Raw genomic sequence first — 18518 nt, forward strand, 5'->3', positions numbered from 1 at the left:
TTACTCAAGTCTTCATTCTCACTTAGCACTTGGAAAGTAAAGCACTGACACACACATCAGCAAACGTGATTCATTTCCTGAGGAAGGAAGTTAGGGCTATCCACACACCCTCGGCACCTGTTGCAGACTACATGTGGGAACACTCACTCTGAACAGCGTTTCGGAAATGATAAAAGGATCTTCCTCTTGTAAAATGTATAATAATCTCCAGTCCCTTGACTAAGCAGTGTAAGGCATCGTTCTGTAGCTTTGCGCATCTGGACAGGCAGTTGTGGTACAATGTGCTTTGAGTGAAACTACTGCATTTTCGTCGCTAAAAATGCAGCTTATCGGGCGGTTGTAATGCTAAAGCTGTTCTGAATCACGTGCTGGCACCTGAGTCTGTTTGGCTTTTGTGCAGGAATGATCGGTGGCAATGCCCCTCGGCCTGCCATGACATCTGGAGATTGGGGAAGCCAGGCTCCTGCTGTGAGGGTGACCTGTGCACCCACAGCTAGTGCCATGAACAGGCCGGTGCAAGCAGGCATGATTCGCAACCCCACGGCCAGCATCCCCTTGAGACCCAGCAACCAGCCTGGCCCGAGGCAGATGCTTCCATCTCAGGTCATGAATATGGGTAAGTCAGGGCATGTGTAGAGTCGTGCCTTTTGGCGTACACTGGATTGTCAAAGATGAAGCAGAAAAAAAACAAAAAAAGAAAAAAAAGACTCAGTTATAGATTTGATGAGAACTGTGTTCCACAGTGAAAGTTTCCTGTGGAAGTGGGAAGGAAGGTGTTTAAAAACACTAACTTTTAACACATGGATGGATATGAACAATTCTTGCTACTCTTTAGCTCCGCAGTGATGTGGCCAAAGAAAGGGTATATGAAGTTGTCCTTGTTTATTAAAGACTGGAGGGGGTTTTAAGAGGAAACGCCATGAACATTGTAATTGCTCTTGGTCACTTTTAAAGCAAGTACGTTATGATACTGACTCTATATACTATCTTTTTTTAACGCTTATCTTACTAATTTTTGCAGCTATGATGTCATATCTGCTATTTTATGGTTTCGAACCACTTTCAGGTTCTCATGTTATTTACTCAAATTTTAAAACCAATTTTTAACAAAAGAATCATGATGCTTTTAAGTGTAATGTTACTGAAGTCTTAATGTTTTTGTTTGCTTTTACTGTAACATAGATAATCCAATGGAAAGAATTAACATGAACGTAGATTCTTTTCACAAGAGTTATGTGGTTATTTTTTCCTTGATTAGGGCCATCTGAGTTGGAAATGAACATAGGAGGACCTCAGTATAGCCAACAACAGGCGCCTCCAAATCAGACTGCACCATGGCCAGACAGCATCTTGCCTATAGATCAGGCATCTTTTGGTAATCAGAACAGGTGAGTCTTAGTGTCGCATCAAAACATGGAGAGATTTTACAGGCCTGTGTTTTATACACCTCATGGAAGCAAAGTTCTGTATAAAATATTCACCAAACGTACATCAATTTAATGCTTGCTGTATTTTATGCTCGTGACATGTATACATGTTCCAGTAATACTTATAAATGCTCTTTTTGCCATTTAATGTGTTGGAAGAATTGGAAGTTCTGTATCACAGTGAATGCTGCCAGTGCTCCGGGTAGCGGCACCACTTTTGCCTCTCGAGCATTAATGTGTGCATGATTCTGTCTGATTTTGCTGTTCTTATTGTTAACAATTCTACTTAACACTAAATGTGGGAAAATGCCAGAGCCTTTACAGTTATGACATAGCTGTTTTTTCCTGCAGCGGGGTAGCGTTTTAAGTAGTGCAGGACATGGTTAACTTATGTTTTGTTTGGGGTTTTTTAATTGATCTAAGTTCTGTGAAAGGCGAGGAAGGAAAGATGAAGTGAAAGGGAGACTGCCTCTTCCCTGAAGTTAGCTCCTTCTTAGGTAACCAGAACTACAGTTGGATCACAACTCATTAACTCATCTGTAATGTATTAACTTTGTTCATTATTAAGACTTTTAAATAATGCCAAAACTATGAAAAGCAGTTTATACTTCTTTAAAAAGAGCCATGTCTTCTCCAAAAAGTTTGCAGCTTACATTAGAGAAACTGTATATATATATATATATATATATATATATATATATATATGGACTGTATAAGTGATACAGAATAAATAAGTAAATGAAAAATGTTGAAGTATTTTGAATTGCATAAATTGCGATATGTTTCAGTAGTAAATGGGAGCACTGAAAAGAAAATGAAGAGGAAGCAGCTGGAAAAAAGTGTGTTTGAAAAATGGTTAATCTTCTGACCACATTCTCTTAATTTTCATTATGAAAGGATGTCTGAAAATATTTTCTGTAAAATTAAGTGTGGCATTTTCTCTGTTACTTTTCATGCTTTTCAAGATGTTTCCTGGTGCTAATTCTCCCCAAGTTAGAGTGTCCATATGCCAAAAGCACTTTTTGCATAACTTAATTATTCACTTAAAAAATGACACCATAAAATAAAATACAGGGCCAAGTTTGTTCAGCAAGCCAGGGAGATAATTATTCCATTTTGTTACCTTTGCATTTCTCGTAATTTCCTTGTAGCTGAAGATGGTGAAAAAAATTCCCATTGTGTTGCATCTGAAAGTTACCGTATTTTGATCATTTACACCCAAAAAGAGATGACGAATTGCTCTGTGCTGCCATTTCTTATTTTACTAATCCCTGGGATTTTTATTTTTATAATCTGATTATCGTCATGACTATTAAATTTTATAAAAGTTAAATCGTGAGTAAAAATAATTCTTTTAGAGAAAAATTAAACATTATCATTGTGGTATATAAAAAAAGGGGGGAAAAAACAAAGTAATTGTCATTGTTTAACATACAGAATTTGACAAATGTTTTAAACTTTTTCTTATCGTATGTATTCATGCCCATTTACAATTTGAGGGAGTTTTTTTGGCTAGCTTCATTGATTATTTGTCCAGATCAATAGATCCCTTCTTGTAAGTCATCTTTAAAGTTTGCAAGCAATTTGATTCAAAGGATTTTTTTCTTTTTTTGCTCTTCCCTTTTACTGATTTATAATTCCATCTGTTAGAGTTATAGAAACTCCTCTATATATGAGATTGATTAATACTTTGCGATGTTTTAAAGGTACATCTTATATATCCTTATTTTTATTCTTTACAGTTCAGGATCTAATTAAAAAGAATATGTTTTTGTTAGTTTTCCTGCATGCCATCCTTTGGTTTTTTAGGCGTATGGCCTGACGATGCAGCTCTTGCCTTCTGCTTAGCTTTGACATAGAGATTAGACTTCCATGGCAACCATATATCTCATTATGGAAACTAAATACACAAACATGTTTCTTTGTTTTTCCAAACAGACATGTAAAAAGGGTTCACATATAGTGCTGTTTCCTCCCTCTATGTGTGACAGCTTTTGTTGTCTCTGAGCAATTATCTGGGATGAGACTCTGCCATGATGTGCATATAGTAGCTGCCCTTGCTTGCAGAATGCTTTGCTCTTTATGTTTTCTATTGTAGTCTTGTAGTATTGTGTGTGAAGTAGGGCTCGTGTGTGAAATGCAAAACAAAAATATGTCATTTGGCTGCAGATAAGGTGTTACTTCAGATATAGTTTGTTTCTTAGTAAGTTTTGTCCTTTGGGTTTGGAACAAACCTTTATTCTGCCTTTGTAACTGTAAGTGTGCTTTGCATACAAATTCAGGGGTGAGATAAGCAGGATTTATAGAGCCAGCACACTCTGCCTGACAGTATCCAAATTCTTGCTGACACCCTTCTGAGGCATATAACCAAGTGCATAAATGGGTACCCAAGTGTGCAATTCCATAAGATGGGTTGAGCTGATGCAGTGTTTTGCTGCAAACAAAAAGGGGAATGTCCTTTTCCCCCTGCTCCCTCATGCTTCTGGCCAGCTCTTTCAGATGTTCGGTTTGTGCGAGCTCAGACAATCCTTGGACCCTTCCATGACCTCTTCAGCTTGCTTAGTCTGATAGAAAACCAATTAAGAAGAGTGTCTGTGGAAATCAGGTCTTTTTCTACTTGTGATAGTATATTTAATCTAACATCTAAATTTCAAAATTACAGTTAGTTAAAAAAAGTTATTTAGTCTTCTGTGTTCAGTGACTATATTCTATACTGACTTCTGTACTCCTCTGTTGACCCTGTAATATGAAATCAGCACTCAGGCATACCTTTGGTGTGCTTGCTTACTTGTCGGATACACCGTGCTTGTAGGGTCTTGACAGGCATTAATCATGCTATTTAGTTATTTCTTTGTGTAACATAACTTTCATCCAGAATAGTTTTCTAAACAAAATTGGCAGTGATTAAAATAATTTCTGTCTCCACTTGTTAGTTCAATTTGAGTACTAATCCTCTGGTATTATTCCTTGTTTTTCAGCAGCTGTTTACCAACGCTGTGTTCATGTTTTGACAGGCAACCGTTTGGCAGCTCACCAGATGATCTCTTGTGTAATCATCCTTCATCAGAGTCACCAAGTGATGAGGGGGCTCTCCTGGATCAGCTTTACATGGCATTAAGGAATTTTGATGGTTTGGAAGAAATCGACAGGGCTCTAGGAATACCAGAACTAGTTAGCCAGGTATACTGGACATTGCATTGCATGTATTAGGTATTGCATTTAAAGGATATGTTGTCAAGGTGGAGGTAAAATGTTTGTTGAAAAAGGGGATTATAAAACACTTCTTGCAAGCTAGGATGGAGTTACATGTTTTGGTGGAAGTCCATCTAACAGCTCAGGGTCACCTGAAAAGCTTCCTTCAGCCCCAGGTTTAGTCTTCCTTCCTCTTCCCTGCCACGCTCGTCTAGCTGTCCTGCTTGTGACCTATGCTGAGCCACTTCTCTTTATGCAACTAACCTGACCGAAACCAAAAAATTAACAGGCTTCTGCATATCTGGTGGTCAGAGGAACAGCTCTGTGGGAGAAAGGTAAGATCACGGCCAGCAACAGGGTACAGGAAAGAAGAAAAAAGAATATGAAGACCTAGGAGCAGAAAAGCAAGATCAAGACCTTTGTGTGATGGGGGCAACAAACTTTTGCATGAGCAAACCTGTAACGTGTAATTTCACCTGTAGTTTTTCCCTTAGCTGATTAATATGTGTTAAGGGATGAGTTTCACCTGAAGCAGCTGATTGCATTCCAAGCATTTAAAACTGTAGGTTGTTTTTTTTTTTTAAATTACCAACGTGCTTTCTGAACTTTGCAGCACGAATTTGTTCTATTCTTTTTCATCCATTTTTCCCCCCAGTTATTTTTTATTAGCTTCCACTTGCTTCTTGTCCATTTTAGTCTTAGATGATGCAAAAAAGTGTGGTTAAAAAAAAAAGGGGGGGGGGGGGGGAGTTAGCATTTGATGTTTCTGGCATCAAAATTGTATTTCCAAAAATAACTGTACATCTCTATAATGATTTAATATTCTCAGACAAACCTAGAATACCTATTTCATTTCCCAGCACTCATCAGCATCCCAAGCATAACTTCTGAACTAGCTCTGCATTTTAGATATGAAATAGGACCAATGAAATCCTGCTTTGGACATGCAAAAACTATCTCCAAGCCTATTTGGTACAACACAGAACTCAGTGAGATGTTAAGCTGGAGATATAATTTATTGGTGAACTTCAGTTTTGCAGTGTGAAACTGTCATGCAATATGACATAGCTTTTTGAATACCACCACCAAAAAAATATGAATAATGTTTTGTTTCAAGCTAAGTGGTAAATATCTTTCTATTTAATTAATATTTCAGTGGAAACAGTTGAAGAATTTCGCAGATAAGAGAACTGTTGCATTTTAGAATGTGTTTTTTAAATATCTATCAAACATTTTATAGGAGCTTAAAGTCTTTCTTTGATGAGGGCACTGAACTTTATATTAACTTGATTTCCAAGGTCAATGTGGAATAAGCTATAAAATTATTCTGGCTAGAGCAAATATTAGGGGAGTATCTAGAATGCAGTTTAGAATTATGTTAGCTTTTTTATGCTAACGGATAATCAGTTTGTGCAAAAGTGCCCTGAAAGAATTAGGCACTCTGTTCACATTAACTCTTGTAATAGTTTCAGGCATCTTTATTGGAAGCCATTATTTTGTTTAAAGATACTGATAAAAATCTACTTTCTTATCCTTATTCATTCGTAACATCTTTGGATTTATCTCAGATTCAATGGCAAAAATATGCTGGCATCACTTCATTTACGGATTTTCATATAGCATTTGGCATGTCAGGTTTTTATTCCTTAGCAGAATGATACAATGGCTGTATTAAGAACATGACAAACATTGTGGGTCTTTGTTTAAAAAAAACAAACAAACAAAAAAAAGCAACAAAAAAAAACAAAAGAGGAGGAATTTGTCTCCGTGAATATGTTTTGGCACTCAAAACCACAATTCTGTTTATTTTTAAGTTTTATATTTAGGTAACGAAAATCTATGTAATTTTCTGTTTACAAACATTCGCATCCTAGAAGGTTGGTTTTGCAAGGTGACTGCATTAGTCTGGTATAATCCTGGTAAAAGCCCCGTCCCGCCAACAGTTTCTGTTGTTCACGTATGTCTGCAGAGCCAAGCCGTCGACCCAGAGACCTTCCCCAGCCAGGAGTCGAGCATCCTGATGGAGCAGAAGGCGCCGGTGTTCTCCCAGCAGTACGCGGCGCAGGCTCAGATGGCGCAGGGCAGCTACGCGCCCATGCAGGACCCAAGCTTCCACCCCATGGGGCAGCGCCCGGGGTACGCCGCCCTGCGCATGCAGCCCCGGCCCGGCCTCCGGCCTGCCGGCATCGTGCAGAACCAGCCGAACCAGCTGCGGCTCCAGCTGCAGCACAGGCTCCAGGCGCAGCAGGTACATGCCCTTCCGTGCCCGGTTCCGCGCACCGCAGCGCAGGTGCCTCTCCTAGGCGGCACGTACTGTCAGCTTGCTCCGAACAGGACAGGTCTTCAGTGCGTGACCTGTTTTATTGTAGCCTAATTCCACTTTCAAACTGAAAACACCGGCCATAACGAGTTTTGCCGAGACAGTACCTTGCGCGTTCTCTTTTTTGTTCTTTTTCTGCACCTTCCCGTTATTCATTCTATAACGCTGTGCAAGAATGCGCCTAGTATTTAAGCCTAGGTCTCGCTAATTCTTTGAGCAAGGCTACAGTGGTGCTTTTTGTTCTGTAAGTCTTTTTCTGTTTGTTGTATCTTGACTCTTCCAGCAATCTAAATGCTTTTATTGCTGCCTGTTACCTACATCCTTTTTTTTCCTTGGCCTTGGTCTACTTTTGAGGATCGTTTTAAGTTGTTGTTTCTGGTTTCATTTTTAAATATATAGGTTCGTAGTACAATAAATAAGATATTAATGCTTTTCTAGGGGAAAGATCATTTCTGCCTTCGAACATCAGGTTAGGGTCTAATTCAGGGTAAACATCAACAGTCCACTCCCAAACTCAAAAAGGACAGGAACTGTAAAGGCAGCATGTTTGGTAAATAAATAGCTTAGCGCCTGTGTTGTTACTTGTGTGGTGTGTTATCTCCTTAATAAACAGGAGTCAGTGAATAATAAGAGGACTTGAGCAGGAAAACTAGTCCCTCCTTGAATATGTAAAAGTAGGTCCTCAAACTAACTGATCGGAAAGTAGATGTATATACCTCTGTACATAAAATTTCCCTTTTCTTGTTTTCCTTCTAAAAACTTTTGGGGTTTGGTGTTGGGGTTTGGGTTTTTTTCTTTAGAATCGGCAGCCACTGATAAATCAGATCAGCAGTGTCTCCAATATGAATCTGTCTTTGAGACCTGGAGTGCCAACGCAGGTGAGAGAAATAGCACTTAAAAAAAAAAAAATTTTTCTTTTCTTCTTTCTCCCCCCAATTAAATACAGTATTAATGCTATGTGGTAAATACATACAATAAATTCTAAAGCTTGAATACAGCTAATGCAGTCTGTATGATACAAAGTATTTTGCTGGTTTTTTTCTGAGAGTCTTTCTCATATTTACGTGGGGTGGATGGTTGTTTACTAGAGATACGATATAACTGCATTTTTAACCAAGCTTCTCATTTCCTAAAGATGCTTTTTCTTAATGAGCTACTCTATTTGCAATTACAAATCGCTGCAACATTAAGCACTGGTATTATTTCAATTACTGACTCTTGCACTGCTGGAAGTCTTTTCCAGCGGAAGTATTAATAGGATTATTTTCTCCTGTTTAATATTATTGTTAGTTGTGTGGTGGGGAGAAAAAAAGCTGGAATCTTCCAGGTGACTCCAGTGGAGATGCCTCCACGGGTCAGGTTGCCTTAGAAGGGGTTATTGATAGGTGGCGGTGGTTTTCCCTGCAGGGCCCTATCAACGCGCAGATGCTGGCGCAGAGGCAGCGGGAGATCCTGAGCCAGCACCTGCGGCAGCGGCAGATGCAGCAGCAGCAGCAGCAGCAGGTGCAGCAGCGGACGCTGATGATGCGAGGGCAGGGATTGAGCATGACCCCCAGTATGGTGGCCGCCGGTGGCATACCAGCAACCATGAGCAATCCGCGGATCCCGCAGGCAAATGCACAGCAGTTTCCGTTTCCTCCAAACTACGGTACTGGTTCCACCCCGCAGTGCATTTCGGCAGTCCTTACTCCCCCGTGCTCCCCCAAGTGCTGGGTCCAAGCCCCCCTCCCACAGCCCCTTGCCTGGCTCCTTGGGAACGATGGGATACATGGAGGTCTGGGCCCTTTGGGAGTCCTTAAATGCAACGTAGTGCCTTCTACTTTCCTAGCTCTAGTACCACGTATTCTCGAACCACCGCTCTTTTTTTGAGCCATAGCAGAAGTGCAATGTGTGTGTTTGTTCAGATATATGCAGCTAAAAGTGTGTATGCACACACAAACGCATACATGTGTATGTATTGGCTTGATGGACTCTGAATTTTGACTGAACTAACCAAACCAATATATACAATAAAAGTGCAAATGAAGAAGATGATGTGAATTGATGTTGGTGAACAGCATAAAATGACCAGAAGCAAAGCTGTATGTAATTTTTTAAATTTTGATAATGAGATATTGCTTAAATATCAGACAGGTTCTTCCCCAAGAAAGAGAATTCTTCATGTGTACGTTATAATGTAAAATTAACAACTAACTATTGAATTTAAATAATATAAATTAGCTTCAGATAAGGCATTCCCTTGCCTCTCCTTAAACCTGCGTGTAATACAGTAATTAATACCATTTTGTTTGTATGTTTTACAAAGCTGCATACCACTTGGTTCTGGGCGTGCATGGGGCAGTTACCTCCATACGGTTATTGTTTTACAGCTTCTTTACTTTATTTATAAGTATTATATAAGTTATATTACCATTATATTAAATAATATTATGTGCAAGTTCTGCTGATAGAACAAACTATGTCCATCCACTTCTAAATTTGCTACCTACTCTTACTGATGTTACCCTTCACACCAGTTTCTAAATCATAATAATAATTCCCTCGTAATTGCTTTATGAAAATGAAGAGACATTATGCTGTTCCCATTTTATGATACAGAGAAGTTAAGTCACGCAGACGGTGAATATAAGAATAGATTTCACACCACCCAACTCTTACCCCAGCATTAAGAGTGGCTTGTTTCTGTTGAGTATGCTGTTCGTGATGAACTTAAACAAGGCCAAAGTGACTGTGTTTAAAGCAAAATTTTTGCACACGGTTGGCATTTTACAGCTTAAATTAGGTTTTCTTTGCATCTAGGTAACTTTTTTATTTTACAAAATCATTAAATGCTTGCACAAAATGGCATTACCTGTTTTTGCAGGGACACAGAAATAGAGATACTAAGGTTCTAGGAACTTTAGAAAAAATTGAAAATTATAGCCTAAATGTTAAAAGGTCGTGCCATGCAGTAAACGGGTCGTGCATCACTTTCACCAAAATGGATTTATAGACAGAAGCAATACGTTTTACTTGTTGTTTTGAATGCAGTTTCTGGGGGCAGGGGGAAAGTCACTTACCAGTGTTTTTCTCTTGGTCTGTAGAGGGGAGAGACCACTTGTGTGATTAGGACACACAGGTAGCCAACATACTTAGGCAAAATGATTTTTTTAAAGTTATACATATAGTATTAGTTGGTGATGTCTTGCTTTTAATCTAGATCCCACATTAAGACACAAGGTTATAGGTTCCAGATGACATAAGTAGGACTGTGCAAAGACATGTCTGTTCCAGATGACATAAGTAGGACTGTGCAAAGACATGTCTGCAGGTATGAGCTCTTGGCTTGTTTTAACTTTGAATGTACAGTGGCTAAATTTCTCATTTTCTTCTTCAGGTATTAGTCAGCAGCCCGATCCAGGCTTCACAGGGGCCACCACTCCTCAGAGTCCACTGATGTCCCCAAGACTGGCTCATACTCAAAGCCCCATGATTCAGCAGTCTCAGGCTAATCCTGCCTATCAGTCCTCTACGGAGATGAATGGGTGGGCACAAGGGAATATGGGTGGAAACAGGTAAATCCAGAACAAAATGAAAATGAACACACAGAGTAACAGGGTCATTTATGGTCTACACTTATTTGCGGGGTTGTTTTATGTAGTTGTTTGCTTGTTTGTTTGTTGTTAACTATCTGTCCTAAAAGAGATTTCTTTTCAATTTGGCTTGACAAGTTGGTTTAAATTCTGTCTTCCTACAAGGCAAAGTGAGTTCATAGCTAAAGACCTGCATCCATACAATGCATTGCTTTGTCTGTGGTAACTGATAAAACACTGTGTCCTTAAGAAGCACTTCTGTTGCACAGTGAACTCCAGCCCCTAACATTTGTGTGGATGCATTTCTTCTGCGTATGATTTTCATGTTGTGCTCCCACACTGCTTTCCACACGGCTGGATCAGCTGAGCCGGAGCCTATGCATTCCCTACTGCTCTGGAACTGCAGTGACTGGATATCACCTCCCACTTTAAATGCTGGATGGAGCACAACCAGGTTCAATCCATTAGTGCTTGCACATACTGGCGGTCAGCATATAACTGTCATTCTCTGAGAGCATTGTAGCATGCCTCATGCATGCAGTCACCTTTTCAGTTGAGGCCCATGCCCCAGTCGGTATAGCTCTAATAATCAAGTCTGTCCACATTGAATGGGTCGGACGTTGAGCGCTGTCAGTAGGCAGCAATGAGCTTCCAGGTGGCAATGATCTGTGCTTTTCAGTGGAAGACAGGAGGAGCTATCAGGTTGGTGTACTGCCTGTATCACTTGACACTGGGGTGCACACGGTTGTCTCTAGCACAGCGCTCTTGTCATCCTGAAGTTCTCAGGCTGCTTTTACTATCCCAGCCCAGCAACAAATCTTTTTCCCGCTGGTTAACAAAGATTCAATAAACCCAACACACCAGTATTCAGTGATGAGGCTGATCCAAGTAAAGCTCCCCTTAAAGCAACTGATTTATCCCTTATCCTCATCCTTGTCCATGCCTCTTCCTCACTGTCTTCCTGAAGCATCTGCAGGAGGCATAGCTACCGCAGTTGTGGCTTCTGCTGAAACGGCAGCAGGGGCAGCTCGATAAGACTAATGGTTGGCTTGCTAAACTGCAGCTCTACAGCAGAGACATGTCAAATGCATTTACACAACCCACTGAGTATTCACAATGATCTGTAGTGTACTGTTTCAGCCATCCAGATAACAACTTAAAAATGTGGTTAGGTGGCCTGAAAAGACATGGAATTGGAAGGAAAAGAATGGTGGGATTTTCCGAGTTTGGTCCTGTGCCCAGAATGCCATTGCACTCCACCAGGTCTCACAGTGTGCAGCAATAGCCTGAGGGAGTACCCAAGTGCAAGGTTGAGTGTTAACCCTGAAAGATTTCCTCAGCTGTGGGAGCAGTGCTTCACAGGGAAGTAAAAGTCAGCCATTGATACTGAGGTGGTTACTGCGTGCCATCTGACACACAGCAGCCCTTCCACAGTATTTCAGTCTAATGCAGATCCTCTAAACAGACGCATTGTCAGTAATAATTCCTTCACTGACTGATTATGCTCAAAGAGTAGAAAAGACCGATATGTAAACAGTGAAGTGCATTTTAGGAAATGTAAAAAAGTCTCTCATATGACTTCTGACATAATGGGAAGCAAGATACTATCCAGAAAGCACTTGACTTTGAATAAAATCTGGGATGAGATCTTCCATAGTTACTCCTCCTTAAGTTATTCTGAAATGGCCTTAAAGGAACATAGAGGGTAATTGTCTTAGACTTTATGTTGTTTCTTATAGTGCCACATTTTCAAACCTGATGCTAAGATTTGGTAAATAAATTTCTGCACAATTGCATGTCTATATTTGTGAGCCCACTTGCCATAATTTTGTGTGCAAATCTGGTATTCATATGTGCAAATAGCCTCTTTTGCAAAAAGAAAGCTTATTAGACAAGATCCAATTTCAGCTCAACAGTCCTGTGCTGTGCTAACACTGGAGGGAGAAAAAGGTGCTTTCCTTTCCCTCCAAAAATTACTTTCCCAAACATATTTAAAATAAGTGAAAAGCCCATTTAGACAGCTAATTGGCTGTTATTGCACACGCATAACAGATTTGTACTCTGCCATAGTTTCACACGCAAAGGCATGCATTTTTGTGCACAGACATGAACTTAAATTTTGAAAATCTATTCCTTTGACACTAATGTAGCTGAAAACTAGTTTTTCCTTTGAAGTTGGAATAAATGACAGTATATACAAATTCTAGCTTAAGATATATTAAAAAGAGAGTAGTTTCTTAGTGGCTTCAGCATTCTAAGTCTGACACATTGCTTTTTCCATTCCTTGCTGTAGCATGTTTTCACAACAGTCCCCACCACATTTTGGGCAGCAAGCAAGCACCAGCATGTACAATAATAACATGAACATCAGTGTATCCATGGCAACCAACACAAGTGGTATGAACAACATGAACCAGATGACAGGGCAGATCAGCATGACCTCAGCGACCTCTGTGCCTACATCAGGGTTGTCCTCCATGGGTCCTGAGCAGGTGAGAATTTAAGGATGTGAGATGACAGCTAGAGGATTTGCTTTGACTTTCAGTAGTTTTTCAGGTCCGCTTCACTGGGCTGTAACTGCTGTAAGCCGTTACGTTTCTTTTACTAGTTTTCTTGAGAAATGATGATGTTAAAAAGGCTTTGTTTTTAGCTCTGCACTCAGATAACCAAGGTGACCGATGAGGTAGAGAGCACTTTTTGCATCTAGTTTTCCCATTTTGGCCTAGCACCACTGTAGCTAGCACATGTAATTGTTCCTGGACTTCCGTGGAAAGTGCGTTCTGATCTAGCTCCTGTTTTCAGTAGGTAAGTTTCCGTAGCACAGTTGCAGGTCACCAGTGTCCTTGCTAATTTTCTCAGCAGTGGGAGGCTAGGACTGAATGGCAGGCGGCTGTTTCCTAGAGATAAGAGTGAAAGATGCTGGCGTGGGCAGTGTGTGGAAGATGCTTCTACTGCCACTGTGTTTGTAGTAGCAGACAATAGGCAGTCAGCTTCAAGAACTATCAGTCTGGTACCTTCACGAGCACAAAATCCACACTTCTTGTAATGTGGTGCGTATAAAATAGGTTGCTGAATCAATAGGTAAGTAACCTGTTCTTTTCTGCTGAGAGGAAGTTTACACACCCGATTTTACTTGAGACTGCTAGTTAGGGTATCTGAAATAAGGAAAATAACATTTCTGTTTGTCAACCTGCAATTAACCTTGCAAGTACTTTAATAAGTATTTGACAAACGAGTCCTCTTAATTAACAGGTTCATATGTTTGTTTCAGAGCTGAACTCCCATTTTGTTCAAACACAGACTTGAAATTATGGACTTTTCTTAGAAATATTGGCAGGAAAGTACCTCTTGTGTCTTCAGGCAGCATCTCCTACTATGGTGGACAATATCGTAAACCTTTTTTCTGAGACCATAACATTCCTGTTTAAAGCTGGTTATGTTATTGGCTTGTTAATGTATGTCCTTTTTCTGGCCTAAATTTGATAACAGAGTATTTACTTTTGCAATATTGTCCTTTAGCTTAAATAGCTCTTTTTTCTTCTTGTATTTTAGAAAGAGCCATTCATTCAGCATGTTTTTTTGTTGTTTTGGGATTGTTGGATTGTTTTGTTTTGGGTTTCTTGGGGTTTTGAGTTTTCTTCTAAGTTAAACAAGGAATAGTGTTTCAGTCTCTTCTTGTAGGCTCTAAATTCCCTTTTCTTTTCTGCACCTGTTCCAGTTTGAATCAGTATTTCCTAAGCACCAGAGCCATGTGCATAACACTAGTTCTTCCCCATTTCTCTTGGAATACTCTGACAGATATAGCCCCAGATCATATTTGTCTTTTACAGCTGCCACATACTGGTGACCTGAAGTAATTTTAATACTCCCAGATCTGTCACCTTCTCTGATATTCCCAGTTGCTAAGCCCAATTATAGTAACTTTTTTATTATTATTAGTTCCCAAGTGCATACTGTTGGACACATTTAATGTAGTAAAACAATAGTAAAACCAAAAAAGAAAAGAGTGGGGATTTGAAGGTGACAGCCCAGTCTGATTTCTCAGCATGCCCATGCTACATAATTTTCCCAGGAACCTGAATTGAGAAACATGCATTATAGAAAGAGATCTGGGTTTATTTCAAAGATTTCCATGCAGACTACTGTTTCCACTGGCACAGTTGTCGCACTGCTTTTCCTTCCTGTTAGACTACAAGGTATTGTTTCAAGATAGCATTTATCTAACTTCCAATAAGCTGAACAGGCTAAGATTCTTTACCCATCTCAACATTTGTTTTTCAGCCCATCAGTCCCTTTTGTGGATCTACTTTAAACTCCATTGTTGTAACCTCCTTCTAGAAGTAGGAGCAGAGTAACCGGAGATGGTGATTTAACAGTAAGGGCACCAAACCTGTGTAGAGTCAAGTTCTGCTTGTAATATCTCTTTCAATCCATGGGTTGCCTTGGCTCTGTTGGTGACAATGTTGCACTGGAGAGCACATACTGAAACCCTTACCATGATCCCCAAATCCTCCTCAGCACATTCTACATAGATGAAACCTGCATTCCTTGTTCCCAAATGTATTGCCTTCCTTTTGTCTACATCAAATTGCGTTTCTTGGATTGAGTCTGTTTAACCAAAGTGCTGTGGCTCGTTCTGTAACAGTAACCTGTTTTCCTCCTGATTTACCACCCCAGCACTGTGTCATCTGCAAACTCTGCAAGCAAATGTTTTATGTTTCATCTAGGTCAGAGGTGGCCAATTGACAGCTGAGGGCCATTTCTGGGCCACAAGACAGTACTTTTTAGTCCTCAGGAATGTTTGCTGTGCTGCTTCACATTTTCTTTTCTGAGAGACACAAATAAATAAAAATGTATATTTGAATACTAAAATTGATACATTTTTTTCTGTTTTCAGGGCATAGCGTTGTACAATTTGGCATCTTTATTTAGCAATTGACCTAGGCTGTACTGAACTTTTTCTTGTAACTGGTGGTTTTCAAAATGACTGCGTTGTCTTTAATTCTGCTGACTGTTGCAATTTCATTCATTCTTTTGTTTTGGTTTTTTTTTAATACTATCACCTACACTTCTACTTACTTATTCAATGCCATTTTTTGTTCCATAATACATAATTTTAACTTCACATGCTCATCTCTTTCTAACAACAGTGAATAACAGTGGTTATGCTACGAATGTGTTCCAGCTTTTGAAAAAAACTTAACACTTCACATGTTATTGGGTGGGTTTGGAAGTAATATTTATTACCTGTTAGTAAAAAGCTGTGCCTGGGCTTATTTAACTCCTGAGAAGTAGGTATTTTACCTTTAGTACCAAACAGGCTTGTTTGGCTCTGTCTCCTGTCACTTTGTGGCACTATACTGTATCATACAGACATATCCAGTGCTCAGAAATATGAAGTTCGGTGTTTATCTGCTCATACTGGTGTATCTCCAGCTTCTCTTGTTTACTACCTAGGCTCCCAGCATCACCAAGTAAAAAATTAAGATTATGCCCAAAAGGCCTTGCTATTTATGATGTTTAGAGACTCTTTTATGTACTTGAGGGATCAGACCTTGTTTCATTATCATCTACTCCCTTATAATTACATTAAAGCTTTTCAGGCTGCTCTTCCTAGTGTGTCTTCTAGGAGGCTGCTACCAGGAGTGCTGAAACGCTAGCCGCCAGGTCTGCAGGTTCCTTCTGTCCAAAACAGCTTCCCCAGGCATCAAGAAAGTTGCCATTCACACAACTTACTGCGTCCTTGTCCTCATTTTCCTGTTTGCACAGTGGACTGTTGCCATGTTTTGGCTGTTGCTTATTTTGCATCATGGACCCATGTTATTTACTGAGCTATCGGAGAAGCAATTTGAAACCTATGCAAGAGTAGAGGCTTTTCAGTATATGAAATAAACCCCTATCTAGATGTCCACTCAGAGTAGATGTATATTAATCTGCACAGGGCAGTACTCCCCAGGCCAAAGTTATTATGGCATCTACAAAGAGTTATCTTGAAATGGTATTTTGATTTTGTTCAGTGTGCTAGATGAAAGGAGCTCTGGAGTGGTAGGAAAGACACCTTGTATATAGTTCTGCCTTATTAGCAGGAGGCTGTATTAATGTGCTTAATTGCAAAGGAATTGTAAAACATCTTCTGTCTTGTTTCAGTCAGATATCATATTTGATAACACCACTTGACCTGTCTACAGAAAATTATAAAAACCCTTCCATTTCTTTGTCCTTCTCCATACTTTTTTCTGATTGAATTGTTATTGCAGTCAGAAAAGTTGATGTGTGAATTGTGGGGTGTTTCGTTTCAAGGACTTCTGAAGCAAATGTATTCAAATAACAAAATGGTAGATTTTTTTTTTGTATTTGATACCATGCCAGTCAGGATTCTTGCATCATCACTTGCAAAGAGATTCTGTGATAGGAAATTCACTGATGCCTTTGCTGCTTTTGTGGCATGCAGCCTGGAACCATCTTCCTTTTCCATACCTGTCCTAACTGCCATGATGCAAATCATGCAGTCATCTTTTTCTTCCAAAGCTGCTGTTGATTCAGTATACAATTTTTTTATTTCTGCTTTTTTCTTTCCTTCCTTTGTCTACTGAACAAACAGAAAAGGCATTTGTGCTGTGCGTTCTGATGAATGTTGATCAATAGCAGAAAACACTTTTCAAACATGGATTCTGTTGCTCAGTCAAATGCACGTAGATAAAGCTGCAAAGCTGTCTCTTTCTTTCCAAACAAAACAGTGTGTTTCTCTTCCCTTCTGATTTAAATTTTCCCATTCAGGTTTAAAAATCTGCCCGTTTGTATTAAGAAGCAAAAAGCATCACTAGGAGGCTTCCACCACTTAATCAATTTCTTCAGATTTTAAATTCGTACGGCAAAAATATTTTTTTAACCTTTCCTATTGAACCGCAGTCTCGTCTCGTCTCTCTGGCAGCATTTGAAACCACCTCTTTAGATGATTGCATGTGATTGCATTTAGCTTTGTGACATTTTGTAAAATCGGTGAATAGCAACAGAAACAACAGTCAGGAAGACCTGAAATGAGAAGACTTCGGTGTGATAAATTCAAGACAGTCTTCCCCCCCTTGCTGCAGCAGGTTGCCGTAGCTGAAGTGAGGTAGTGCCGTGGCAGAATCTCCTCTCCTTGGCAACACGAGTCTCCTAAAGGGCAGGTGACACAGAAAAACATCTTTTGCCTTCCAGCAAAATCTGGAGGGGCATATCTTCAACTGTTATCAATCTAGTCTGAGGGAAGTAACAGAGAGAACCGAGTCAACAAAAGACTCCAGAGGAAGAGGTTTCTCTCCCTGTAAAACTTCTAAGGAAAGCTGGATTTTCTAATGTTTCGGAACCTTGCTGAAGGGCTGTGTTTTGTATTTTATACCAGTTCCTACACGGTGAGATTAATCCTTTGATTAAGAAAGCAATGCTGTAAATTTGGCAAGCCATTCTTTCCACATAACTAAGCATGACAGACCCTTTGGTTGTGCAGAAATACACAGCTTCGATACTTTCCCGTGGCTGTGTTCAGAAAATTGTTGAGAGCATCGCTTTAGAAAGGCATGCCGCTGCACGTTTTCCCATTTAATGCTATCTTTCTCCCATCGCTTACAAGCAGAAAAATAAGTGTCATTAAAACTAAGTCAGTAGTCAGTATAATTCAGCCTACGTGTTATCTCATCAGGCTTTGAAAAAATTATGTGGTGGTTTGCAAGCAGAAAAGCTGTGCGTTACTGAGGTTAGGAAAGTAGTTACGCGTTTCTGTTTTCAGGACTTACATAGCAAGCCCGTCCTCTTCAAATAATACTGACCTAATTTATGGAGCCTGGTTTGTAAAATATGCACGAGGGTCATAGCATCAGGAATGAAGTCTTTGTTGTTGACCAGGAAGCAGAGTAGTACGAGTCAAACACATGCTGCGCAAGAAGGGTGCTCAGCTACGTGGTCACTTCCCCGACTGCAACATCATCTCAAAAGTGGATGTTGGTATATGCAAGTAGCATAGTGGTT

The 18518-nt window shown here is 39.8% G+C and overlaps 1 protein-coding gene across 1 annotated transcript in view; it reads left to right on the top strand.

The window, feature by feature from the left end:
• Positions 1 to 18518, top strand: part of NCOA2 (nuclear receptor coactivator 2) — a 199352-nt gene that overhangs the window by 172587 nt on the left and 8247 nt on the right. Inside the window, 8 exon segments of the mRNA XM_030011116.2 lie at positions 401 to 616; positions 1259 to 1388; positions 4442 to 4607; positions 6589 to 6867; positions 7740 to 7817; positions 8347 to 8587; positions 10316 to 10493; positions 12805 to 13003. Coding sequence (XP_029866976.1) covers positions 401 to 616; positions 1259 to 1388; positions 4442 to 4607; positions 6589 to 6867; positions 7740 to 7817; positions 8347 to 8587; positions 10316 to 10493; positions 12805 to 13003 — 1487 coding nt within the window.

Source organism: Aquila chrysaetos, chromosome 4 (assembly GCF_900496995.4).
Source record: "Aquila chrysaetos chrysaetos chromosome 4, bAquChr1.4, whole genome shotgun sequence".
In the NCBI taxonomy this organism is placed as follows: Eukaryota; Metazoa; Chordata; class Aves; order Accipitriformes; family Accipitridae; genus Aquila; species Aquila chrysaetos.